We start from the raw sequence: 27900 nt of genomic DNA on the forward strand, positions 1-27900 counted from the left end.
CACAAATACCGTGCGAGATAAAATATTGCAACAATCTCCATTTTATTCTCTAGGGTCTCTGCTAAAAAATATAAATGTTTGAGGTTCTAAGTAATTTTCTAGCAAAAAAATACAGATTTTAAGACCCCTTTCACACTGAGGCAGTTTTCAGGCGTTTTAGCACTAGAAATAGCCTCTGAAAAGCGCCTCCCATACATTTGCATGAGTGCTTTCACACTGGGGTGGTGCGCTTGAGAGACAGTAGAAAAAATCCTGCAGGCAGCATCTTAGGGGCAGTTTTGGAGTGCTGTAAAAAGTGCTCCAAAAACGCCCCTGCCCATTAAAATGAATATGCAGTGTTTCCGAAGCGCCTATAGACCCCTTTCACACTGGAGCATTTTGCAGGTGCTATAGCGTTAAAAATAGCACCTGCAAACCGCCCTAAAACAGCTACTCCATTCACTCCAGTGTGAAAGCCCGAGGGCTTTCACACTGGAGCGGTGCGCTGGCAGAGCATCAGAAAAAGTCCTGCCAGCAGCTTCTTTGGAGCGGTGAAGGAGCGCTGAACTCACCGCTGCTCCACCACTGCTCCCCATTGAAATCAATGGGACAGCGTTGCGATACCGACGGAAAACGCCACTCCTGCGGCGTTTTTAACCCCTTTTCGGCCGCTAAAGGTGGATTAAAACCGCCCTGCTAGTGGCCGAATAGCGCCGGTAAAACGTCGGTAAAGCGGCGCTAAAAATAGCGGCGCTTTACCTCTGACGCCAGTGGTGGCACAGTGTGAAAGGGGTTTAAAAGCGCTTTGAGAGCATTGCAAAACTGGTGTTTTTTGGAAGGTCATGTGACCTTAAAAAAAACGCACCGTTAGCACCGCAAACACGACCGCAGCTTTAGCGGCACTTCAGTGTGAAAGGGGTCTAACTTGTAAACAACAAATGTCAGAAAAAGGCCTAGGCATGAAGGGATTAAGGCTTTATAACCATTTTAAAGTGGTTTTAAACCCTTTACAACCACTTTTGACTACAGGTAAGCCTATAATAAGGCTTACCTGAAGCTACCCTGGATATCTCCTAAACCTGCACAGTTTAGGAGATATCCCTTGTATCAGCATGTGCCGACGTCATTGGCACACGTGCAGTGAAGCAACGGCATGTCCATGCCGTTGCTTCAGCTAGTATGCCATTACCGGCGGCTACCGCGACCATTCACGGGAATTACGTCTTTGCGGCTCTGGCCAATCATAGTGCTGGAGCCTGTGATACCCAGAAGTAACTCCGGGAGTGATGTCGCTGGTTGGAGCGGTGTTACAAGGACTGCTGCGGGGGGCTTTGATCTAAGGTGAGTATTACATAATGAGCTAGTATGCCATGCACACTAGCTCATTATGCCTTTGTCTTGCAGGGTTTTTTTTTTTTCTGGGGGGTTTACAATCACTTTAAGTTGGGAGTGTAATGAGAGATTTGCAGCCTGTGTGTGTTCTCATTCCACGTTTCCCCTCACAAAAAATGCTGACACATCGCTGATAACACTCTTGAGAGGGAAATCTCAGGGCTTCTAACCCGTCCACATTACAGCCACATACCTCCCAACTGTTTGAGAAAGGAATGAGGGATACCTATTAGTAAAAGCATGAAGGCAAAGGACACACACCCTCCTGTCATGCCCCCCTTAAAGGAGAATTATACAAAAAAAAGTTTAACTAAACGCACAAGTGCTTCTTTTTACCACTACTATTCCTTTATATTGTTTTTTGAAGCTTACAAAATCAGCAATTTAGAAATCAGATGAAAGGTTTAGCACTGGGAAACACTTTTTGAAAGATAACAAGTGCATTTTATATACAACTATATAGATCAGACCAAAATGAGGGACAAATGAGGAAGAATGAGGGACATTGCTCCAAATCAGTGACAGCTGGGAGCTTATACAGCCACGTCTCTAGAATTCTCAAATGCAAATATGGCGGCCAAGTGCCGACATCTCAAGCATGGGAGAAGCGCCTCGCTCTGTAATTGGAGGGTTGAGGGTCTCGCGATATCTAGTGATCGCTGCCATCGAACGAAGCAGCTCAAGCCAGCAAAGCACGTGACTTCCTCTTTTCGTACACAGATTGCGAGAGCCAACCAGGGCGCCCAGAGGCGTGTCCGGGCGGGAGATGATGACTCGGAGCCCTCAGAGATCTTGTCTCAGTGTGAGGAGAGCGGCCGGCAGGTAAAATGGCGACTTGAGGGTTGATGAGAGCTGAGTCACTTCAGCCTGTGGGGTAACGCTGGGATAGGTGTAATAGGAGGGGCCTTTTATCTTATGTCGCTCCCTGGCTTTAGTTGAGGTATCATTAAAGACGGAAATAAACAGTGTAGGAAGAAATTTGTCTTTTTGTGTGCGCCTCAGCCAGCCGGAGTGTATAATAGGCTCGTGTGTGTCTGAGAGGAACGTTGTAGTGCTGGGCCAGCATGAGCAATACGAACCTATGTAGAGCCTTTGTGCTGGGATACAAGAGGCACTACTACTACTTGTAGCTATGTGTTCCATGTATATAACGATAAGGCCTCGTGCTCAATTTCTCACAACACCTTTTTCACCTGGCAAGAAAAATCAGCCTGAAACCCGCCTAAAGCCACGCTCAATTGCTAAACGCACATGTCTAGTTTTTTTTTCTGACAAAGCTCCTCTCCTGAATATGCTGGTGACGACTTTATTTTTTTTTTTCTGCCTGTGAACACTCCTATGTGTGTGCGGACACATGGTCTAACATGGAGGTCGGTTTCAGGCAGAATTAAAAAGCGAAACGCCTGTAAAAGTGGTGTGTGTGTGTTTTTTTTTTTTTTTTTTTTACCACTTCAGCACCAGAAAGATTGACCCCTTTCCTGACCGGGCCATTTTTTGCGATTCGGCACTGCGTCGCTTTAACTGACAATTGATCGGTCGTGCAATGTTGTACCCAAACCAAATTGATGTCTCCCCCCCCCCCCCCCAAATAGAGCTTTCTTTTGGTGGTATTTGATCTCCTCTGCTGTTTTTATTTTTTGCACTATAAACAAAAGAATATCGATAATTTTGAAAAAAAAAAAAGCATTGTTTTTTGCTATAATAAATATCCCCCAAAAACATATAAACACTTTTTTCCCTCAGTTTAGGCCGATATGTATTCGTCTACATATTTTTGGTAAAAATAATCGCAATTAGCGTATATTGATTGGTTTGCGCGAAAGTTATAGCGTCTACAAAATAGGGGATTTATAACATTTTTTTTAATTCTATTTTTACTAGTAATGGTGGCTATCTGTGATAAATTTTTTTTTTTTTTTTCGTGACTGCAACATTAAGGCGGACACATCGGACAATTTTGACACATTTTTGGGACCATTGGCATTAGTACAGCGATCAATGCTATAAAAATGCATTGATTGTAAAAATGTCACTGGCAGTGAAGGGGTTAACTGTGTTTCCTGGGAGGTGATTCTAACTGAAGGGGACTGACTAGAGGAAGTGACGGATTGTGGTTCCTAGCTAATAGGAACACACGATATGTCATTCCTTTTCAGAACAGGGAAGTGTGCGTTTACATATACTCGTCCCTGTTCTGTGTCTCCTGCTCACGATCGCTCGTGGCCGGCGGTCATCGTGACCGTCGGCCAGGAGCATCGGCACCCTCGCTGTGCAGCAGGCATGCGCTTGCTATCCCGGCCCCGCGAGCCAACATATAGCTACGTGGTTTCACGCAGGGGAGCCAACCTGCTACAGTGTGACTGCAGCGGCTGGTCGGGAAGCGGTTAAGCACTAAAGTTAAGTAGAGGTCGACCGATATATCGGCTGATATTTGGCGTTTTTTACTTAATCGGCATCGGCCGATTGTGCTGATAAAAAAGGCCGATTGTAACTTCAGCCGTGACTTGCAAATGACGTGTAGAAGCTCTCAGTTTAACCATTTAAAGACTAAATCTTTTCTGACACTTGTTGCTTACAGGTAAAAATCCTGTATTTTCTCTTAGGGGTTTTCCCTTAGAACCCCCAAACATATTATATATATATATATATATATATATATATATATATATATATATATATATATATATATATATATATATATATATATATATAATTTTTTTTTTTTTTTTTTTTTTTTTTTTTTTGCAGAGACCCTAGGGAATAAAATGGTGGTTGTTGCAATATTTTATGTCACACGGTATTTGCGCAGCGGTCTTTCAAACGCAATTTAAAAAAAAAAAAAATACAGTAATGAATTTAAAAAAAAAAACTAAGCAGTAAAGTTAGCCCATTTTTTTTCGTCCAAAAGTTTTGATTACCTGTTTTTGTGTATTTAATATTTAAGATAGTGTTTTTTTTTGTTTTTTTTTTTTCTTCTAAATTATACATACAAGTGAACTGATCGGAGGTTTGTTTTGTTTAATGTTTAAATGTAAAAAATTTTCTGTATTACTTAAGGCTGCTTTCACACTGGAGCGGGCAGGAGTTGATGGTAAAACGCTGCTTTAGCGGTGCTTTACCGTCATTTTAGAGTTGCTATTCGGCTGCTAGCGGGGCGCTTATAACCCAGCTAGCGGCCGAGGGAGGGGTTAAATGCGCCCCTGAAGCGCTGCTGCCAAAACGCTTTGCAGGCGCTTCGGCAGTGGTGCGCATTCATTTCAATGGGCAGGAGTGGTGGAGGAGCGGTATACACCGCTCCAAAGATGCTTCTCGCAGGACTTTTTTTTACATCCTGCCAGCGCATCGCCTCAGTGTGACAGCACTCAGGATATCACACTGAGACTGCAGGGGAGCCGTTTTACAGGCGCTCTTTTTAGCCCAAAAGCGCCTGAAAAATGCCCCAGTGTGAAGGGGTCTAACTGTTAGATTTTATGAGATGAAGGGGAAAAAAAAAAAAAATCGGCCAAATATATCGGCCCAAAAAATCGGCATCACATATCGGCCACCGCGATTTCTAAATATCGGCATCGGCCAGAGAAAACCCCATATCGGTCGACCTCTAAAGTTAAGGGGATGTTGGGAATGAGTTGCGGCATGTGTGTAGGCTGGCTCTATTGTATGCATTTGACATTTTTTTTTTTTTTTTTTTTCTTTTCTTTACAAATTTTGTGTTTTGGTGTTTGTCTTTAGAAATGAACAGGATTCGGATTCACGTCTTGCCCAGCAGGGGGAGACTTACCCCGGTGTCCAGGACCTATGAAGCCCTTTCCTGTGCCTACACACACCGCCCATGCTCCCAGCCACGCATCGAGGGCTATGAGTTCTGCATCAAACACATACTGGAAGACAGGAACGCTCCCTACAAACAGTGCAGCTATGTGTCCAATAAGAATGGGAGGCGCTGTACCGTGGCCGCTCCTAAACCTGACAAAAAGGATGGGTAAGATTTGCCCGTTTTTCCTTGGTCTGAGTGTTTAGAAATGGCTTAGATGTTTACATTATTATTTAATATTACTACTACAGTAACGGCATTAATTTATGCAGCGCTTTACATATTATACATTTACATTAAACCCTGTCCTCAAGCGGCTTGCAATCTAAGGTCCCTAACTTGCATTCATCCATACACATACTAGGGCCAATTAACCTGCCAGCATGTCTTTGGCGTGTGGGAGGAAACCGGAGTCATCAGAGGAAACCTATGCAGGCACAGGGAGAACATGCAAACTTCGGGCAGGTAGTGCTGTGGTTTGTATTCAAATCTACAATCTTTGTCCTGCTAGGCGTAAGTGTTAGCCACTGTGCGGCTATGTTTACATGATGGAGGTCAAAACTTAGTGCACAAAACTGACATTTTAGCCATGTCACTGTACAGTGACATGCAATCCTATCCTGTTTGCTGCAATAAAATAAATGTCTGCATTTGGTCACATCTCACTGCACTACATCTTCAGGGTACATTGCAGTATGATTAGGACACATAGAAAACAATTTTCTGTATGTCCTAGCATGGAAAACTGTTAGTCTCCTCAATATATGTGAACTGGCCCTCAGGGGCTACATTCGCACTAGCAGCAAGAATCTGCAAAGTCCTGCATCAGAAATGCTAGGGGACTGCATGCAAGACAATGGCAGGAATGGTGGCCGCAGCTATTTGTTCACATAGCGATTACTTGTTGTGGCTGGATACACACAATGTGTCTAGCCATGAGGCAGACACAATTTAGCGGAGTTATATTAGTTTATCTAAAACATATTTAATGAAAGTACCTAAATTATGTCTAATTTACTTTCCTGTGATTCTCTGGATAGTAGCTCTAAGACCAGGAGAGGGAGGGTCAGCGTTTGCGCTAATTGCACCTTTGCTGCATTGCACAAGGTTGTCAGTCTTACACTCTTGGAACATGTTAACAGGAGGGGAAAACAGATATGACCTAACCAGGTGCAAAAAAGAGGGTACTGGCCACATCACCGAGTGAAAATAAAAAAAAGAAAATGCCTGATTGAAAAAAAATGAATGCAGACACTAAATCTAAGTATTGGGAATCTGCAAGATATTACCTTTTTTGTTCTTGGTTTTAGATGCAATTCAAGGAAATCTTTGACCTCTAGGCCGCTGGCTTGTAAGTCTGCTGCAGGCAGGGGGAAGCATGTTCTCAATCTTCAAGCTCACTCCGATCACACCGCAATGGCTGCCCTACAAGCAGCAAAGTAGCTCATGGAGCTTTTTGCTGCGTTCCAGTTTGTGTGTTTTTTTTTTTTTTTTTTTGTTTTTTTTTCCATATGGCCTAACACGTGTCTGCTTGTGCATTTGTGCTGCCATTAACAATTAAAGGCACTGCAAGAGTGATGCACATTCTTTTGTGCATTCTGGGAACGCACAGGTGTTAATGGAGCCTCATAATTTTTTTTTTTTTTTTTTTTTTTTACATGACAAAGGGTAAATGTAATCGGGGTATAGACCTTAATAAAAACTTCACAGGTGTTCTAATTCCTCGTTTTGTCTTATACTTTAAACTTGGCCTTTTTATAACAATGCACAAGGAGAGATACCAAAAAGGGTTAATCTGTCAGGAATTTGTAAACAGCCAAGAACTGCACGGAAACCAGGATTCAAGGAACTGATCCTGGATAATGCCTTAAAAAGAAAATGGGTTTATCCTTCTGATTTTTTTGGGGGGGGGGGGGGGTTAGACAAAGGCATTGTCCGGAGAGGTACTGTCACCTCTAAACTTGCCTACGCAGGGACAGATGAGTGTCTCTGCAAGGCTCCTGTCCCCTCCTTTTTTTTACTTGCCTGATTACACTCCTTTGCCGCTCCTTCCTCTGTTGCGACCTGCACTGAATGGTGTTGGCGACCAGGGGCAGGGGTGTTGACACTCTGGTCTTGTGACATCACTTAAAGTGGTTCGTTTTTTTTTTTGTTTTTTTTTTTTTAATTTTTAAAAAAAATTAGGTTAGGAGTTACAAAAACTGGAGCTGCTGACTTTAAATAGGACACTCATCTGTCCCAAGATCCAGTGATGTTATCACTCGGATGGTTTCTTCACCGGGCTTCAGTCCCTGGCATACTAGCTGTAAGGCCCCTTTCACACTGGGGTGGGAGGTGCGTTGGCGGTAAAGCGCCGCTATTATTAGCAGCGCTTTACAGTCATTCTAGTGGCGGTATTCGGCCGCTAGTGGGGTGGTTTTACCCCCGCTAGCGACCAAGAAAGGGTTAAAAACCACCGCAAAGCGCCTCTACAGAGGTGCTTTGCCTGCGGTATTGCCGCGCTGCCCCATTGATTTAAATGGGAAGGAGCGGTGTATACCGCTCTGAAGATGCATCATTTTTTCCCGTCCTGCTAGCGCACCGCTCCAGTGTGAAAGCCTTTGGGACTTTCACACTGGAGACACAGCAGCGGCTGTTTCGGGTCGGTTTGCAGGTGCTATTTTTAGCGCAATAGCGCCTGCGAACCGCCCCAGTGTGAAAGGGGCCTGAGGCTGTGGGGGATGGGGGGCGAACTTTCGCTCAGATGCTGTGGGGGGGCGGGTACCTGCCAAACGCCCCCCCCAAAACATAAAGTGCCAAATATGGAGGAGAGCAGAAGTCCTGCTTTAAACCTAACTCGCAGGCCTGAGCATTGTCACAGGGAAGCATGTGACATGCTCCCTATACCTGGAAGTGCCCAATAAAATCATTAGTTGCAATTGAGCAGGGAATGACAAGAGGGGGCACAGGCAGAGTGAGTACAGTGGGGAAAGTAACTATTTGATCCCCTACAGATTTTGTAAGTTTGCCCACTTACAAAGAAAATGAAGTCTTTCATTTTTATCATAGGTGTATTTTAAATGATAGAGACGAATATAAAAACAAAAATCCTGAAAAACACATGATGCAAATATTATAAATTGAGTTGCAGTTTAGTGAGTAAAATAAGTATTTGATTCCCAAGCAAAACATGACTTGGTGGAGAAACCCTTGTTTGCAAGCACAGAGGTAAGATGTTTCTTCTAGTTCCCAGGATTGCACGCATCGCAGGAGGGATTTTGGCCCACTCCTCTTTGCAGATCTTCTCTAAATCCTTATAGTGGATGTAAACCCGATTCATGAAATTTGACCTGGGCACATCTATCTATAGTGTTTTCTTATCTCTCTCCAAAGCATTGAGTCCTGTGGCTTTCTCCTGCTTGTTAGCTTTATCAGCCTGATAACTTCTGACAAGTTCTCGGACACAGGAGATAAAAAGAAGCCTGAAATTTTGTGTCGTGGGAGGTTGCTATAGATTAGCAGACAGCTTGCCTTCTCACAGCAGAGCTCTGCACGTTACTTCCTTCCTTTGCCAATGTGGAGGGGGGGGGGGTGCCTTTCCTCCAGCTGCCTTGTCTGTATACCAATAATCCACTCCCAGTGCTGAACAGGAAGAGAAAACCTGTAACACAATGTGCACTTTTTAAAGGATATATAAAGCTGAAGACAGCAGTTATACAGGTAAAACTTAGGTAGAGAGATTTGTCTCATCTCTGTATCACCTGTGCCTATTCACTTCACTGGGTATATGTCCCCAGTCTCTGACCATCTCCTGTACCATGTCCCCAGTCTCTGACCATCTCCTGTATAAAAATATTTAAAAAAAAAATAAGTTTCGGTATCGGCACCAAAAAACCCATTGGGTGCGCCCCTAACCACAACCGAAAAAAGTATTAGTTTCAGAGCATTTGTGGGAGTACCGATACTCGTTTAACCCTATTTACCACCAAAGGGTCTTTGTCCTGGAAAAAATGGGTATAATCCATTTTTTAAATAAACACTAAATGACTTTATATTTAACTACTTCAGCCCCGGAAGATTTTACCCCCTTTCTGACCAGAGCACTTTATACAATTTGGCACTGCGTCGCTTTATCTGACACTTGTGCGATCATGTGATGCTGTACCCAAATGAAATTTGCGTCGTTTTTTTTTCCCCACAAATAGAGCTTTCTTTTGGTGGTTGATCACCTCTGCGTTTTTTATTTTTTGCTCTATAAACAAACAGTGACAATTTTGGAAAAAAATTTTTTTTCACTCTTTTGCTAGAATATCCCCAATGTTTTTAAACACGTTTCTTCATCAGTTTAGGCAAATATATTTTCTTGGTAAAAAAAAAACGCAATAAGCATATATTGATTGGTTTGTGCAAAAGTTATAGCGTCTGCGAACTATGGGAAAGATTTATGGCATTTTTTGGGGGGGGGGGGGGGATTGTGGCAGACAGATCGGACACGTGACACGTTTTTGGGACCATTGACATTTATACAGCGATCAGTGCTATAAAAATGCACTGATTACTGTGTAAATGTCACTGGTGGGGAAGGGGTTAACGCTAGGGGGAGATCAAGGTGTTAAATGTGATCCCTCAGTGTGTTCTAACTGTATGGGGATAGGACTGACTAGGGGAGGAAACAAATCGTTCCTATGTACTAGCAACAGATGACGTCTCCTCTCCCCTGACAGTACAGGGATTTGTGTGTTTACACACATTCCCGTGCACACGATGGGTGCATGGCCAGCGGCGATCGTGCTCGCCGGCCACGCGCATTGGGTCCTCCGCTGCTCAGCAGGTGCGCATGCCCCCTGTTGACTCTCAAAGGGTGACGTACCCATACGGGACTCTGTGCACCCGTGCCACTTTGCTGACTTATGTCGGCGTGAGCCGGTTGGCATATGGTCAAGAATTCATGGGCACTGAACATGTCACTAACAATTTGAAGTTTACACCTGCTGCAAAATAGATGTATAGTGGAATGTTGTCAATAGTTAATACTGACATTACTATTGCAGAATTTCATTCTGTGCTGAACATGCACGAAGAAATGTACTGGCTCTTCAGGCTCAAATGAAGAAGTCAAACACCGGGCCAACCAATGAATCTTTGCTGTACCAGTTGAGTTCCTATGCACGTGGAGAGCTGGGCACCCAAAACCAGGAAAGCAGCCGAAGCGAGTCAAGCCGGATACTTGGTATGTTACCCACGTTTGTAACAGTGGTAATATGAAGATGATGGTTTCATTATGTTCAGCTCATAATTTGCTCAGGTCAAAGAATGCCTTCCATATCCTCCTGTAAAAAAAAAAAAAAAAAAAAAAGAAGAGGTGTAGGCTACAATGCACTAACAGTAGTTTGAGGTTGATTCATACTTTTTCATGGGATAGGTACAACCATACTTTGTGTATTACTACTAAGAGAGAAATATGTGCTATGGGAGTTAGGACTAGATGACCCTCTTCCTTAACGTGTTACTAAACCCAAAACAGTAAAAGCAGTCTGTATATGCAATAAAGCATGCTTGTTATACTCACTGTGGAACCTAAGGGATTAATCTCTGCATTGTGTTAAAAGCTGTTTCCTGTCTCCCCTGATCTCTTTCCACTGTCTCCAGAAAATAACCTGATATTTACAGAGCCAGGGGACAGGCTGCACATGCTCAGTTTGGTGTGTATTGCTAGAGGTTTTTTATTTTTCTTGGGAGAGTACATGTGATCAGCACAGGGCCAAGAATGTTACACCTGTATTTAGGGTGTAATATGCTCCTGCACCCCCGTGATCTACTGATTGCAGGTGCAGTGCTCTGAAGGCTCCTCTGAAAAAAATAAATGCACTTTTTTTTTTTTTTTTTTTTGGAAGAATTGTTTTTAATTTTTTGTTTACTGTCTTGTAAAGGATCAGGGACGGTACATCCAATATTGCTAAAATTGTCTTTTGCTGTGGCTTACAAATGGTACCATTTTATTGGTTTAGTGATTGTAGTTGTGATAGAAAAGTCTTATATTGGGAATCCTTTTATTTTCATAAAGTAGACGAGGACAGCTGCAGTGATAGCGATCATGAGGCAGTCACTGTGGATCAGACATGGATGGGAGATCTTGACAGTGAAGCTGACAGCCTGGACAGTGATCAGGAGGACCCGCTGAAGTAAGCATAACTTATTTACTTCCATAATGTTAAGTTAGTCTTGACATAATATCTGGTTACATTGCTTAACACTTTATGTATTAGACTATTATTTACCAATCCTGCATAGTTACCGGGGGTGTGTTTTGTTTTGTTTTTTGTTACCAGTATGTTTGGCAACACATTTTTACATCTCCTTCTACTCACCGGTCAACTAGATGTTGCTGTCCTTCCCTTAAAGCAGTAGTAAACTATGTTAAAAAAAAAATCTGGTCTCCCTGCTGGGTAATGTGCTAGTGTGCACTGCCTACTAGCACATTATGGTACTTGCCTGTGAAACGGATGCCTCCAGCAATGCCCTGTCACCACTGACGTGGAATCCATCTTCACCTGGTCTTCCTTTCTGTTTGCGGGCTCTGGCTGTTTGGCTGAGCCGTGATAACATCACTCCTGTGGCATAGCTCTCAATGGATGGCATGTGCCTGCTTCACATGTAAATATCTCCTAAACAGTGCACATTTTAGGAGATATTTACTGTACCTACAGGTTAGCCTTACCTCTAAGTACGAAACAAAAGTTTACTCCCACTTTAGGATCTAGCAACTGTGCTCATTCATGAATGTGTTAATTTAGCCACCAAATGATTTATAACACACTCATTGTACCAATATTCAGTCTGCGCAATCCAATATGTGAACCACAACAAGATATAGTGTTAAAAAAGTTGTTGGCCGACACCCATAAGTGATTCTAAGCTATACTAAATAGCAATTTTTTTTTATTATAAAGTCGAGTGGAAACAAGGTAGGTTTAAAATATGCAGTCACTAAGGCCGGGTTCACATATATGCAAATTGAATGCGGGTTTTCCCGCATTCAATTTGTATGACAGGTGAGTGTAACGGCTCTCGATGTAGCGGGTTCACACAGGTCTGTGGCGGCTGCGGTCCGCATTCAAAAAGGGTCCTGTGCATATTTTGGGTCTGATTTCAAGCAAAAAAATCAGACCTGAACTGGCGAACGTGCACAAACATGTGGCCGCACATATGTGAACCTGGCCTAAGACTGTGGGGCCTTAACACCAAAGTGGAACACTTTTGCTTTCAATTAAAGTCAAATGCCAAGAGTTCTCTTGGAGCCACCATATCTCTTTTCAACTTTCCGTGCTCACAATTTGGATGCCAATTACTCAGTCATGCAATGCTACCCAAACAACATTTTTGTGTGAAAAAAAAAATGCTTTCTTTTGGTATTTAATCACCACTGGGTTTTTTTGTTTTTGTTTCTATGATGACATTTTGCAAATAAGTAATTTTTGTTCATAAATTTGGGCCAAAATGTATACTGCTACACTTATTTGGGTTATTTTAACCAAAGATATGTATTTGGTCTGTGTGAAAGTTAGTCTACAAGCTATGGTGTCAATCATTGAAATTTGATCACACCTGATGTACTGACAGCCTATCGTTTCTAGAGTTCAGGAAAATACAATTACCACCCCCCCAAATTACCCCTTTCCAAAAAGAACAGTCCAAGGTATTAAGAGGCATGGCGAGTTTTTTTGAAGTTCATTTTTTCTTTTTTTTTCCCCCCACAATTCTTGGGAAATCTAAGAAATTATCTTTTCCTTCCACACAGCATATGCATACTTCCAATTGCACCCCAAAACACATTCTGCTACTAGTGTGGCGATACCACATGTGAGACTTTTACACAGCCTAGCCACATGGAGAGATCCAACATGCAGGGAGCACTGTCGGGCGTCAAGCATAAATTGTGCACAAAATTTCCTAAAGGACCTATTAAGGCCCTGGAGCACCAGGATAAGTGAATTGCCCAAAAAATGACCAATTTTTTGGAAAGCAAACACCCCAAAGTATATTCTATGAGGCATAATGAGTCTTTTTGAACAGGGTTTTTTTTTCCACGTTTTCCAAGTCTTTGGAAAACGTGGGAAGAAAAACTTTTTTTTTTTCCACACAAAATTTGCCAATTTATGATAGTTCTAACGCAGCATGTACATATCAGAAATGACACCCCAAAATACATTCTGCTGCTCCTCCTGAGTATGGTGCTACCACATGTGTGAGACTTACACAAATTGGCCACATAGAGAGGTCCAACATTGAAGTAGTACCTTCAGGCATTCTAGGAGCATAAATTACACCTAATTTCATTCCTGCCCATCACATTTTGAAGGTCCTGGAGCACAAGGACAGTGGAATCACCCACAAAATAACCCCATTTTGGAAAGCAAACACCCCAAGGTATATTCTGAGGCATGAGCTGTGGGTACTCGTATGGGCTGGTGACGGGTACTCCTTTTTATTACTGGTGGGCAGCAATCAGTGTGTTGGTGTGCACTTTAAGCAATAACGAGCTGTTACCGCAATCTCCTCCTCACACACGTTACCTCTCGGAAAATGTCACACAACACCTAGTCCAGAGTTTATTGTGCTTGACTCAACATCTGGTTGGTCACATTAAAACATGCGAGAGGAATAAAAACCTAGATGGTGTGAAATCTCAAACAGAACCCCTTAAAACATCAACTTACCCACAGCATAAACTTATATTTGCATGTATCTGCTCTGGGCATTAAGCTCAGCCACCCAGATGTATGAGTAATGTATAATATCATAGTGGACATGAGCTGTGGAGAAACATATAGCCATAACTCCGATGGGCAGACCTTTGTTCGACCAGCTTCAGTCGTACCGACTGCAGTACACAAAGGCCGAATGTCTGACGGTTTCTTTTGAACCAGCAGATGGCCTCCGACATTCAGCCCATGTGTACGTGGCTTAACAGCCGAGTCTGGTTTTTCATCCTGACCGGCTATCTTGCTGGATATGAGTGTGCTCCGTCTTCCCATGAGACCCACTTGTTACCTAACCAGCTTGGCACTGCAGCTTCATATAGGCAATTGACCCATGACAGGATAATAAAGGATTCATTTCAGGGGAGCAGCATAGTAGCGAAAGGAGATTGGAACACTTAACCTGACACACACTGGAAACCTTCTGAAATCCTAAGCACTTAACCAATAAAGGATACATTGTTTACACTTACAAAGAGCATAAGACTCTATAGTGAGCACTGGAATCTCCTTTGTGTTTTGTCTAGTTATAATGGATATTATAATTCAGTGGCTAAGTACTTAGTATATTCGCTTAGCAGCACTAGAGTCCTTGGTTTGAATCACAACCATGGCATTACCTGCCTGGAGTTTGCATGCTGTATGTATGTATATGTGTGTATATGTATGTATATGTGTGTGTATATATCATTTGTCAATGGAATAGACTTCCTGTGTAAGTGAAAAAAGTTTAACCACTTAAACACTAAACCTTTTTCTGACATTTGGTTTCAAGTTAATAATTTTTTTTGCTAGAAAATTACTTGGAACCCCCAAACATATATATTTTTTTAGTAGACACCCTAGAGAATAAAATTGTGGTTGTTGAAATATATGTTTTGTCATACTGTATTCGCACAGTGGTCTTTCAAATGCAATTTTCTTTGAAAAAATTACTTTAATGAATTAAAAAAAAAAAATCTAACCAGCAAAGTTAGCCTTTTTTTTTTTTTTTTTTTTTTTTGTATAATGTGAAAGATTTTACGTCGCGAGAATCGTGAGAGAATCGTGATCTTTTTATGCTAAGCAAAAAAATAGTGATTCTCATTTTGGCCAGAATCGTGCAGCTCTTAAAAAAAAAAAAATATATATATATATATATATATATATATATATATATATATATATATATATATATATATATATATATATATATATATATATATATTATAAATATATATAGATCGATATAGAAGTGCCTATAATAAAATGGTTAATTTGTAAGCTCACGTGAGCAGGGCACTCCGGTCCCTCGTGTTGAATCTAAATGTAACTGCATGGCTTCCTTTTCATATTGTAAAGCAAATTTGCACATATAAACATGCTTTGTATGATAATTTACATTTTATCTGTTCCCGCCTCGGAAGAGAATTGCTTTTAAATAAGCATTAGTGGACCTTCTTGTCTGTCAGTTTGTGTATCCTTGACTGTAGGGGACACTAGGATGGTGTTTTTCTTAGTTGGCTTTTTTTCCTCTGAGATGTCATATGGGCTCCTTGATGCACTGATTATTTGTTTGAGATTTATCAATACAAGAAATAAAAAACAAATACTACAACTTCCCTCCTTCTCCTTTTTTTTTTTTTTTTTTTTTTTTTATCACTTGATGTAGGCATGCTGGAGTGTACACCGCAGAGGAAGTCACACTCATAATGCGTGAAAAGCTAATCCGTTTGCAGTCTCTCTATATTGACCAATTTAAGCGGCTACAACACTTATTAAAGGAAAAGAAAAGGAATTACTTGCACAGTGTTAAGGCTGAACATGAAAGTTTTGGTAAGTGTAAATTTTACTCTTAAGCATGCACAAACTGAAGAACTATAAGCATTCCATTTGCCACCTTAACATAATGCTGTATAATAAAGCAATGGAAAACTGTTTAGTCTGGATTTTTTTTTTTCTTTTAGAACACTAAAGCCTGAACTACATTCCTCTTTCAAGGTCTTAACCACTTGAAGACCAAGCCTTTTCTGGCACTTTGTTCAAGTTTAAATCAGTATATTTTGCTAGAAAATTGTTTAACCCCCAAACATATATTTGTATTTATTTGCGCAGACTACGTCGCACTGTATTTGTGCAGCGGTTTTTCAATCGCAATTTTTTTTTTTCTGGCTTTCTTACAACAACCGATGTGGCTAAGCAGCCACTCGATTGTTATCACAAGCAGCGGGAGGGGATGTCTCGTCACCGCCCCCTCCTTCCGTGGCTCTCCTGTCCCACCGGGAGACCGGAGCGACAAGCCAAAACGTCCCCTGGCTGCCCGGAGACACGCACAAACTCAGAATCTACTTTGATCGGATTCTAGTAACCCGGAAGCGATGTCATGACATCACTTTCAGTTTACAGAAGCCCCAAAAATTGGGCAAACTTTATTTTATTTTTTTTGTTTTGAGTTTTTCTTCCAAAATTGCATTTGAAAGCTTGCTACGCAAATAGTGTGACACAAAGTATTTCAACGATCGCCTTTTTATTCTCTAGGGTCTCTGCTAAAAAATGTTTGGGGGTTCTAAGTGTGTTCTAGCAAATTACTGATTTTAACTTGTAAGCAACAAGTGTCAGAGAAAGGCTTTAGGCATGAAGGGGATAATGAATTAAAAAAAAAAATCTACCTCCCAATTTTTTTTTTTTGTAATATGACAGATGTTATTAGTAAAGTGATACCCAACATGTCACATTCTAAAATTGCGTATGTTCGTGGTATGGTGACAGACTACGGTACTTAAAAAACTCCATAAGCCCCCTTTCACACTTGTGGGACCTAAAAGTTGTGCGATTTTCATGCGACTTGAAGCAATGCCTATGTAATTTAAAGGTCTATGGACCTCAAGTAATTTCAAAGTCTGACCGAAGAAATTGCACAGATATGAATGGTACTTATTGGAAATCATTGGGTTCGACTTGTCATGCGACTTTGCAGTCCCAAGTCGCACAGGTGTGAAAGGGGCCTTAGCGATGCTTTAAACACCTTTTACAGGTTACCTAGTTAGAGGAGGTCTAGCACTAGAATTTTCTTTATCATACATCATGGAACACAGAGCCTTAAGTAATGTGTTATGGGCCACCTTCAGGTGTTGACACTGGTATACCCTATACAGAAAGTTGACTCCCCTATATAACCACTCCTTCCAGGAGTACCTCGGTTTTTTCGCCAGTGTCTAAGGTGTTGGTAACGAGTGAAGATTTGCTCTGAGGATCTCCAGGAGGGATCCATGCTAGATTTAAAAAACTTCCACAATCGGATCCATCCACGCCACTGCGGCCACAGGATGGTACCCGGGCCTCGCATAGAAAAACAAGGTTTTGCCTGTAACGCTTCTCTTGAGGGCTGGACCCTAGGAACCAGGACGCTTTTTGGTCTTGCTACATTACCTAAAGTTGTCCTGAGGGGTGCTATACAGGTCCAAAGGAGTGGAACCCCTATTAAAAGGGACCCGGTCTTTAAAGGTTTAACTACGCTTCCCGCCGTGATGGGTGAAGTTTGGCTCTGTCTGTTTTCAGCAGTATCCTGCAGCGAGGAAAAGAGAACAGCTTAGGAACTGCAAAGTCCACCTATGCCTTTTCTTTCATATTAACAGTATAATGCCTTTAAAGCCTCCTCTAGAGGGAGTTACAATACACTACCCTTTCAATCTGTACTACAAACCGCGTGTGTCCTAGCAGCTGGAGGGGGTTCTTTAGTCCTCTCCCCTCAATTGGAAAACTGAGTGGCCGGTACAGGTACTGTGAAGGTACAATAAACATCCTGTAAGCAGTGGGAAGTGTGACATTTCCCTGAAAACAGCACACTTATAATAGCCTCAGATCGCTAAGAACCCCCTCATCCCCCACCCCCAACATCGAGGGGTGCGGGCCACTTTTTTAAAAGGAAACCTTTACTTGCTTTTACACAGGGTTTTTTCTCATAGCATGCCGCATGGCGGCTGCAGCCTCTCCTCCCTGGTCTTTGTCTCAGACCTGTAACGCGCGAGCTGTGTCTTTCCTTGAAAGAGGAGGGCGGGTCGGGAAAAGGAGGTGTGGTTAAAGGGGACAGCGCCATGTGCGGACTCGGCATCCTGTGAAGCACAGGCAATCAGGTTTACACCTGAGAAGGGGGGATGATAAAAGCTGACGATCTTATCACTATATGTCTACAGAGCAGCTGAAGGAGAGCCGCCACAGGAGCACTGGAGCACGTGAGAGGTGTACACAGGCATTTTCAGTACAGGAAAAGACAGTATTGTTTAGCATCAGTTTAAACTGTGCTGCCATTGTTTGTACTATTTACTGCAATAGAAGAAAAAACATTCTTAGAGTACCTCTGCTTTTGTGCTTTGCACTATGGCTTCCAAGGCTACTACTAAGGCAAAAAAAAGTTCCACCCCCAGGCGATGGGAACTCCAGTCATGCCTCCACACTGTCATCCTCTCTGGAGATACCTGACATGGCAAGCCAGGGTGAGTCTTTGGAACCGATTGGTGGTACAACTGCTTTTCACACTTCAGCTCCTGCATACGTGACTGAAGATGCATTCTCCTCTACCTTACAAGGCTTAGAAGGAAGATTAGCGGCTTTAATCGCATCCTCCATTCAGGGGAAGTAGGAAGTGTGCTAAATTTCTGTCCCACTTCAAACCCTTTACCAAGGGAACAGTGCGGACAGGATGAGGAATTGCCCTCAGACGATCGACAGAAAGAGCAAACCGATTATTCCTCTGCGGAGGAAACAGTTGATTCAGCTTCACAATCTCAGGTACAAATCCTTACGGAGATGGTTCGCTCCAGTTTCATGCTACCCCTAACAATCAGCTGAAAGTCCGGTTTCTTCCTTGGGTTCTTTGAAACCTTCACAATCTTTGCATGCGTTTCATGTCCACGCGTTACTAGAGAAGCTTATTTATGCTGAATGGGATCATCCGGATAAGCATTTTCTCCCTCCAAAGAGATTCTTAGTTCTCTATCCCATGGAGGAAAAAATTCACCAAAAGATGGAAAGTTACAGCAGTTGATGCTACGATTTCCAGTGTGAATAAGAGTTTGACTTGTCCAGTAGACAATGCACAAATGCTTAAGGATCCAACGGATAAAAAAATTTGAATTCCTGTTAATCCTCTTTTTCCTTGGCAGGGACTACTCAACCTGCAGTTGCCCTAATAGGCATCTGTCAGTCCTTAAAGGCCCAGTTTACAGATGCTCTTAAAGAGGTCCCTGCACAACAGGCCCGTGAGTTGGCCGAACTACCAAAGGCGTTATATTTTGCTATAGATGCTATGAAAGATTCTATTCACCAGGCGTCCCACCTTGTGCTAATACACATGCGTAGAACCCTTTGGTTAAAGAATTGGGCAGCCGAAGCACCTTGTAAAAAGCTTCTGACTAGTTTCCCTTTTCATAGGGAGCGATTATTTGGCGATGATTTGGATAAATACATCCAGACAATTTCTAGTGGAAAGAGTACTCTTTTGTAAGTCAAAGGAAAGTATAAACATCCTTCATTTAAACTGACTTTTTCTCCTGTGCCAGGGGCATCCAGAACACTAAAGCCTCATCATGAAGAGGCGTCCAACCCCCCCCCCCCCCCCCCCCCCCCCCCCCCCCCCCCCAGAGTAGGGTGAAGACTTCTGAAATACTCCGAAATCTGGCAAATGGAAATTCAGGACAGATGGGTTCTCTTCACGGTGTCTCTAGGATGCAAACTAGAATTCCGGTAGTTTCCACTATTTGAGATCAAACGTTTCCAGGGAAAAAACTATCCCTGTTTCAAGCACTAGACCGGTTATTGGCTCAAGGGGTAATCATACAGATTCCCACACAAGAACAAGGTTCTGGGTTTTATTCAAACCTGTTTATGGTACCAAAGACAAATGGGGTATCAGACAAGGGTGTCCCAAAGCCTCAGTTGGTGGTTACTAACCCAGAATCTGCTCAAAGGAAAATCCTTCAGACCAATTATCTGGAAAGTAGTAACGACAGATGCCAGCCTCTCAGGCTGGGGAGCAGTTCTAGAGAAAATGACTGTCCAGGGACAGTGGTCAAGATCCAAAAGAACCCTTCAACATCCTAGAGATTTGGGCAGTGTGTCTGGCTTTGAGATACCTGGACTTCCAGGTTAAAGAATTGTCCTGTCAGGATCCAATCCGACAATGCCACGGCTGTGGCCTATATCAATTACCAAGGGGGCACCAAGAGTCTCAGCTCAGAGAGAGGTGAACCATATTCTAACTTGGGCAGAAAAGAATGTCTCATGCCTATCGGCAGTTTTCATCCCGGGTATAAAGACTTGGCAGGCGGACTACTTAAGTCGCCAGCAGTTATTCCCAGGGGAATGGTCTCTTCACCCCGACGTCTTTCGGGCTGTTTGCCAAAGATGGAGGGTCCATGGCTCTTCCCACTAAGGCCAGACCTGCTTTCACAGAGGCCGATATTCCATCCTACTTTACGAACGCTAAATTTATCGGCCTGGCTATTGAGACCCACATTCTGAAGAAACGTGGGCTTTCCAGGTCAGTTATCTCAACTTTGCTTAATGCAAGGAAGCTAGCTCCCAGAACTATATATTATACAGTTTGGAAGGCTTATGTTTCCTGGTGTGAATCCAAGGGTTGGCACCCTCGGAGATATATCATAGGCAGAATTCTTGCCTTTCTACAATTAGGCGTAGAGATGAAGTTGGACCTGAGGTCTATTGAGGGCCAAGTCTCAGCCTTATCGCTTTTATTTAAAAAAAAATAACGCATTCTTTAGTCCGAGGTTTTATGCAGGGGGTGATGCAAATTAATCCGCCGGTTAAAACACCTTTGAGCCCTTGGGACTTGAATTTAGTTTTGTCAGTGTTACAAAAACAGCCATTTGAACCAATACAGCATATTCCCTTAGTCCTTCTGACAAGGAAGCTGGTACTTTTGGTTGCTATATCCTCAGCAAGGAGGGTTTCGGAATTGGCTGCTTTTTCTTGTAAAGAGCCATATTTGATTATTCATGAGAACAGAGTGGTGTTACGCCCTCGTCCAGGTAGTTTTCATGTTTTCACCTGAACCAAGATATTGTCCTGCCATTGTTTTTTCCAAAACCATGTTCTAGGGAAGAAAAGTCACTACATTGTCCTGATGTAGTGTGAGCAGTGAAAATCTATTTAAAGGCAACTGCTCAGATTCGTAAGACTGATGTCTTATTTATTCTGCCAGAAGGTCCTAAGAAAGGACAGGCTGCGTCAAAATCCACTGTCGCTAAGTGGATTTGGCAAGTTATTATTCAAACTTATGATTTAAAGGGTAAGATTCCCCTTTTCTGGTCAAGATGCATTCTACCAGGTTGGTTAGTGTTTCTTGGGCAGTGCGTCAGCAGACCTTCATGGCTCAGATCTGCAAGGCCGCAACTTGGCCTTCAGTGCATCATTCACAAAATTTTATCAAGTGGATCTAAGGAGGAATGAGGATATCTCCTTCGGGCGCAGTGTGCTACAGGCAGCAGTATAAGTCCTCAGGTCTGGGGGTCCCCTACAGGTTGTCTCCCTCCCCTCAAGTAGCATTGCTATGGGATGTCCCATTAAGTAATTACTTAAGGCTCTGTGTCCCATGATGCACGATAAAGAAAATAGGATTTTTATAAGGGCTTTCCTGTAAAAGCATGGGACACAGAGGTCCCTCCCCTCTTTTTTATGAGGTTTAAGTATATTGCTTGGCTACAAAAACTGAGCTCCTCTTGGAAGGAGGAGGGGTTATATAGGGGAGTCAACTTCCTGTATTGGGTATACCAGCGTCAACACCTGAAGGTGGCCAATAACCTATTAAGTAATTACTTAAGGCTCTGTGTCCCATGATGTACTGCAAGTAAGTTTACGGGTAAGCTGTTATAAAAATCCTATTATTGCTCCTGTGGCGATACCTCATGTGTGGTGCGAACACCGTTTATATATATATATATATATATATATATATATATATATATATATATATATATATATATATATATATATATATATATATATATATATATATATATATATATATATATATGTGTGTGTGTGTGCGTCTTGCATATTCGTTCGCTTCTGCACACAAGCACTGAGGGATGGGGGCACTTTACATTTTTTTTTTTTTTTTTTTTTTTTTTTTTTTTATATAACTTTTTATTCCTATTACAAGGAGTGTAAACATCCCTTGTAATAGAAATAGGGATAACGGGTCTTTATGCAGAGATCTGGGGTAAAAACACCAAATCTCTTTTTTTTTTTTTTTTTTTTTTGCTTTTTAAAAAAAAAAAAAACTGATTTATTTTTGCTTACAAAAACAAATTGTGTTCTGGTCCAGGGTGGACCTAGTGATGTCATGTCACTCCGGTCCTCCAAGACCATAGAGGTTATGAAAGACAATCTAGTCCTTTATCGCCTCTGTGACCTAGCCGGCTGCACCATTAAATCATTTCTCGGGTGAGCTGGAGAAAACAGTAAGCCTGGGGAGGAGGAAGACTGCCCGCCGCTTCTGAAAGTGTTCCAGAGGCTCATGAGATGCTCGGAATGCTTTTAAAAGAGCCAGCCGCTGGCTGAAAAAACAAATACTGGATTTATGGCTATCTTCAGCCATAATCCCGGTACACCACTTGCAAACTTGGAAACACCACTTGGGCGGCACAGTGGTGTAGTGGGTAGCACTCTCACCTAGCAGTAAGAGGGGTCACTGGTTCAAATCCCAACCACGACACTGCCTGGAGTTTGCATGTTCTCCCTGTGCCTGCGTGGGTTTCCTCCCACACTCCAAAGACATGCTGGTAGGTTAATTAGATCCTGTCTAAATTGTCCCTAGTATGTATGAATGCGAGTTAGGGACCTTAGAGTGTAAGCTCCTTGAGGGTAGGGACTGATGTGAATGTACAATGTATATGTAAAGCGCTGCGTAAATTGACGGCGCTATACAAGTACCTGAAATAAATAAAATGATAAACTGCTACTACCCAGCCATACTCATACTTTTGTAAAATCTGATCTTTTGAGTGTTTTGACTTTTTATGCCTCAAGTAAAATGTGTACTAAGCAGGCAGCTCTGGCCCAATCCTTATTTCAAAGGAGAACAATATGTTTGGAAAAATCAATTAGAGTAGAGGGGGTGTCTGTAGAGGTTTTGGACTGACTGTAGGTGTACAATTTTCTGACCTGACTATAGTCACCTGTCAATCATGTCTGTGTGCAGTACTACATTCATAGCTGTCATGTACTTTTCAGTGTCTGACAAGATGCATCTCACACCTCCATGTATTACTACTTTTTTACATTTTATTTGTAGTCTATTTTGGTCAGTAAGTTGTATCTTTTTTTTTTACCTTTTTAGGGAGTAGTCTTCTTACTGGACCTGAAGGTCTGTCTCCAAAGGAACGTGAGAACCTTAAGAAACTAAAAGCGCTGCGTAGATATAGAAAGCGATATGGGGTAGAAGCTCTTTTACATCGGCAGTTAAAAGAGCGACGTCTATTAGCTACAGAAGGTGTATCGCAGCAGGTAGGTCGTTTAATTACATTGGAGCAGGTGTTAGAACTAGACCTAAGTCTGACCCCACGCCTACATAATGTATGTTCTCATTGCCTCGGTCTAGATTTAATTCTGGCACTCTTGTTTTTTCCTATAACCCAATTTTAAATGGCTAGTTCCTGCAGTATAGAGAACTGTGGAATGTCTTTTGTAAGCAAATTGTGTATTTCTATTGTGACATGTAGAATTTGTGCTTGTGTGATTTTTATCAGGGTCACACGACCAGATCCAGTCAACGTTGCCTGGCCTTTGTAGAGGATGTGCGTTGTTCAAATCCAAGCCTGCCTATGGCTAGACACTGCCTTTCACGTATCCTTTTATATTGAGTAAAGTTTTATAGCTGTTACATGAAGTACATCTCTTTTTTTGATTTCTGCTTCAAGGATTTACTAAAACATATGTAGTCACCGTAAAATATTCCGAAAATTGGCATTGCGAAACAATTTTGGTTGATGAGCTATACTTTACCAAGCAATTGTACATTTTGCTGTGTCCCCGATAGGATGATTCACACTATCACCAGGACTCCCCAATGGAACACAGACAGCAAGAACTGATTTTACACTTTTATTTAAGTGACCCATTACAGGGATACTTAATCTAAGCCCACAATGTAAAAGCAGATGCTCTCTACTTTCCCTCCTGGTGGCTTTTGTCTGCAAACTCTACCGCTTTGCAGATCCATATACAGTGCTGCCATGCGTTATAGCGATGCACATTTAAACATAGGTGCTGTGGAGTGGGCAAGCATCCATTTGTGGTCATTCACATGCGACAGAAGTTACTACAAAAGGAAAAAGGTTTGGGATTTGAGCCATGGCCTGATAAGGTCATATACCTCCATCCCTGTCAATATGAAAGAAGAAGCAAGGAGGGTGAAGCATGTGGTTGCAAATTAGTAAAATGGTCTATAGTAAATGTTTATTACTACATATTTCTTGATGTCAACTTCTGAAACCGCTCTACATAATAAATTGGTATAAGAATGACATCACATAACATTTCAAAGTTCATGCATATACATACACATATTGCAGAGTAGTGCCTGCATAGCCTATGGCCCCACTAATCCCTGTTATGATGAATAAAGGTATATATGTAATAGCATGAAAATCTGATAAGGGCATAGTTTGTATAAAACACGGCATCTGATAGCTCTACGCGATTCGTGGCTTTGAGGCACTCTTCAGGAGCAAGCACATGATGTATCTGTAATTAGAAAATGAATTGTCTTAGAGCGCATCATTTTGCTATGGGTGCAGCACCATCTATTGGCTAAAGGGGCCAAGGGACACAGGGTTTCCTTTATTTTTGTATACTGTACTTCCTTTCCTTTTTTTTTTTTTTTTTTTTTTTTTTTTTTTTTTTTAGACCTTTGGACCCAAAAAAGTAAGATGCTGATTTATCAATGTTTTTCACTAATTGCACTTCCCCACAGCCACCTATGGGATTTGGCCATTCAGGATAGATTTAAAGAGAAACTACAATCCTTTTCATTCTTCTTGGATATAAACATGAAAGAAAACCTTAGGTTTCCCTTTCGCATTTATATCCCAGATCTGTTGTTTATCTAAAATATATATGTTATGCGCTGACATGTCAAATGATTATGTACTGTAAAACTCAGTCATTTTTAATGAAGACCTAGAAATGTCACCTTTCCAACCAAAGTCTTTTGTGGGACAATGGCCCTGAATCAAGACTGACAGCTTGTGGCTGTGAGTTTCAAACAGGAGCCTATAGAAATCCTTCCTTTGGTCTGTTTGCTGTGCTAATATACTTAAGGCTCAGCCTATTCAGATGGAAGAAACAAAATGTTGGCTACATTACCCTCCTTTTTGCTGGCTAGGGCCGTCACCTTTTAAATGGGCCTTGAGGCCTCAAGCCAGTAGGCAGAGCGCCCAAACTTGTACAATGCTGACTTCATCAACTTGCCTTCCAGCTATCATTAGTTGATGGAAACGGTCGGTCGGTATTTTTTTTTTTTTTTTTCTTTTGAAATGTGCCAAATTACCATTGCTTTTGATTACTTTTAGATAAATTATAGAAAGTAAGACATTAATTTTAATTTGCTGTAGCAAAGTCCCTTTTTTTTTTTTTTTTTTTTTTTTTTTCCCCTTCTCTCTCTCATCAGTGTGTGGTATTACTTAGGCACTTGAAGCGTTTGCTAAAAGGAATGAATAGTGTTTTTAGGGTATCTGTTTTATTATCCCCATATCTATATAGTTTTCTAATGTTTTTGTAATTTCTTTAACCTCATTCTGAGCAGATATCTGTCAGGACAGCAATCAGGTCCTTTTTAAGATGTGTGCAGGCTCTGAAGAAGTTCCTTGTAACAAACCACTTCCAATTAGCCTATCCGAAGAACCTTGTTGCCCCTTACATTATCGGTTACCTTCTCCAATGTACAAGTCTGAGCCAGTGTTGCCTGCTCCAGAGCAGATGGATGTGTCTCCCATGGAGCTTTATTTGAGTACGGCTGAATTGCAGCCTACAGAAAACCTGCCCCTTGAATTTAGTGATGTGAGTCCTGTTCTGCAGTCTTCATATTCTCATTCTGGATAATGGATCCAGATTCTTATGATTCTTTCTCCTTCTGTTAGGACCTTGATGTAGTAGGGGATGGAATGCAATGTCCTCCATCGCCTCTGCTGTTTGACCCATCTGCAGACATGGCCATTTCAAGAACACCAATTGACATACTGGCTGATGATACAGAACGGAACAGTACAAGTCACTCTTTACGCACATCAGAGTCACTGGTGCGTTCTATCGGACAGGTATATGTTGTATCCTATACATTATAGGTCATTTATATACAATAAAAAGTACACATTTCCCACACATGTCACTGTGCTGGCTGAATTAACATTGCCCTAAATCAAGGCTGGTGGCTTACTGTAGCTTCTGGCTTCAAGCAGGTGCATAAAATAACTTCTTCCTGTGGTCTGTTGGCTGTGAAATTATTTTTATGACCAAGCCTATTCAGTTGGAAGAAATAATGACATTTTTAAAGGTTTTGTATTTATATTAGAACAATGTACAGTAAGTAACTAAATATATTTTCTTCTGTTCTTCAGAGTCAAGTCCAGTCACCAGAAGAGTCCCATATGCAAATGACAGACCCAGTCAGTGATGATGCAATAACACCAACCATGTCCACAGCCAATGGGAATGCAGAAAGTGCCTCTTTCAGTTGAGTTTTGCATCGTGTTAGGCATGGTACCATTATCAAAGTTTATTAACAAATACTTTTTCTACCTTCATATGAAGACTGGATAGAACCACTTAGTAATGTTAAGCTCCATTTTGACAAAACTGTAGAGCATGATCACATCTGAATATTAACCTACCTATACATTCAAAAATAAAATTGAGTGGTTCTTTTATGAAGAATGTTTGTGTGGTTTGTTTGTGGTGCCGCCCCCCCCCCCCCCCCCTTAACATTTCATATATGTTCATTATTTCTTCAAATTCCTTCTATGTCTACCATCTCGTGTAGCAGAGAAGGGTGGAGTTTGTTATGCACTATTCACCTCCGCTTCCTTTTATTTTTTGTAAAAATTATTTAGCTTAATACATAACCCCCCCCCCTAAGAAGGTATGAGCTAAGCCATCATTTTAGGCCCAGAAGACCATATAGTGAAGATGTGTTTATTTGTATGGTACATAATTAAATATGCTGCTGATGAACCAAATATAGCTAGGTATTCAAGAGTATATAACTAAAGAAAAAAAAAAAAAAACTGACCGATCCCTGCATTAACACAAGTGCTAATCAAATCTTCTGTTTAAGACCGTGGTACACACATACCTAAAGCCGGCCAGTTGCAGCTGCACCAACCCACCTAATGTTGAAGATGCTTGGACCTTAAGCATCGATGTCGGGCTCCTGAAAATACAGTGATATCTGTCTTCTGGGAGTGCAATAAAACTTGTTATGCCTCATGTACTTTGCTGCTGGTAAACAGACGTTCAGAGGCAGTTGGATGCTTTTTTTCTCTGCCAGTGAACTCATCCAATGTTATCTTATGTGTACATGTACACAGGTTCTTTTATTGTTGCTTTTAGGCAGTTGCGTTTTTATAGGCTTTTCTTTTGAAGGCAAAAAAATTAGTTCAGAAGCTGAAGTTTCAAACGCCAAGCCTGGTAACGCGCGTTTAGTTTACAGGCGTTTTTAATTTTTGGCTATTTTGAAGAAAAATTTTCTTCAAATGCGGCAAAACGGACGGTTTAAACGTGGGTTACTATCTGTCAAGTTAAATTGTTCAGGAGAGGTTGTAAAAATGTCCCATGTACATTAAGCTTAAGATGTAAATAAGACATAAGCCCAAGAGATGACATGCACCTCCTTGGACTTAGTTACCTTCGCTTTTTAAAAGAAGCTAGATTCCTGAAATTCAACTTTAACAATACATATAAGAGTACAGTCTCGTCAAGTAAGTG

At 41.6% G+C, this 27900-nt stretch overlaps 1 protein-coding gene and 2 non-coding genes across 6 annotated transcripts; all 3 read left to right on the forward strand.

Moving 5' to 3' along the window:
• Positions 1–2041: 2041 nt before the first annotated feature.
• Positions 2042–26850, forward strand: KANSL2 (KAT8 regulatory NSL complex subunit 2). Of its 4 annotated transcripts, none has more exons than XM_073614083.1 (10): positions 2042–2193; positions 5101–5350; positions 10213–10391; positions 11226–11343; positions 15572–15735; positions 23258–23424; positions 23667–23763; positions 25724–25977; positions 26058–26234; positions 26535–26850. In XM_073614083.1, the coding sequence occupies exons 2-10, from the start codon at positions 5103–5105 to the stop codon at positions 26652–26654; spliced, it is 1524 nt and encodes a 507-aa protein (XP_073470184.1). In that variant the 5' UTR covers positions 2042–2193; positions 5101–5102; the 3' UTR covers positions 26655–26850. The 4 variants fall into 4 exon arrangements, with proteins under 4 accessions (XP_073470184.1, XP_073470187.1, XP_073470186.1 ...); XM_073614086.1 differs by having other exon boundaries at positions 26058–26216; XM_073614085.1 differs by having other exon boundaries at positions 11229–11343.
• LOC141130743 (small nucleolar RNA SNORA2/SNORA34 family) lies at positions 25140–25269 on the forward strand. The gene has a single exon (XR_012242505.1). It is a non-coding gene; the product is annotated as a small nucleolar RNA SNORA2/SNORA34 family (small nucleolar RNA).
• LOC141130742 (small nucleolar RNA SNORA2/SNORA34 family) lies at positions 26325–26458 on the forward strand. Its single transcript, XR_012242504.1, has one exon. It is a non-coding gene; the product is annotated as a small nucleolar RNA SNORA2/SNORA34 family (small nucleolar RNA).
• Positions 26851–27900: the final 1050 nt, after the last annotated feature.

Source organism: Aquarana catesbeiana, linkage group LG02 (assembly GCF_042186555.1).
Source record: "Aquarana catesbeiana isolate 2022-GZ linkage group LG02, ASM4218655v1, whole genome shotgun sequence".
NCBI classification, from domain to species: Eukaryota; Metazoa; Chordata; class Amphibia; order Anura; family Ranidae; genus Aquarana; species Aquarana catesbeiana.

Bases quoted from the DNA above. Each gene is read 5' to 3' on its own strand.
- KANSL2 (XM_073614083.1), top strand. From the start codon at position 5,103: ATGAACAGGATTCGGATTCACGTCTTGCCCAGCAGGGGGAGACTTACC. The intron at 10,392-11,225 runs GTATGTTACCCA...ATTTTCATAAAG, and splicing joins CGAGTCAAGCCGGATACTTG to TAGACGAGGACAGCTGCAGT. The intron at 25,978-26,057 runs GTGAGTCCTGTT...TCCTTCTGTTAG, and splicing joins TGCCCCTTGAATTTAGTGAT to GACCTTGATGTAGTAGGGGA.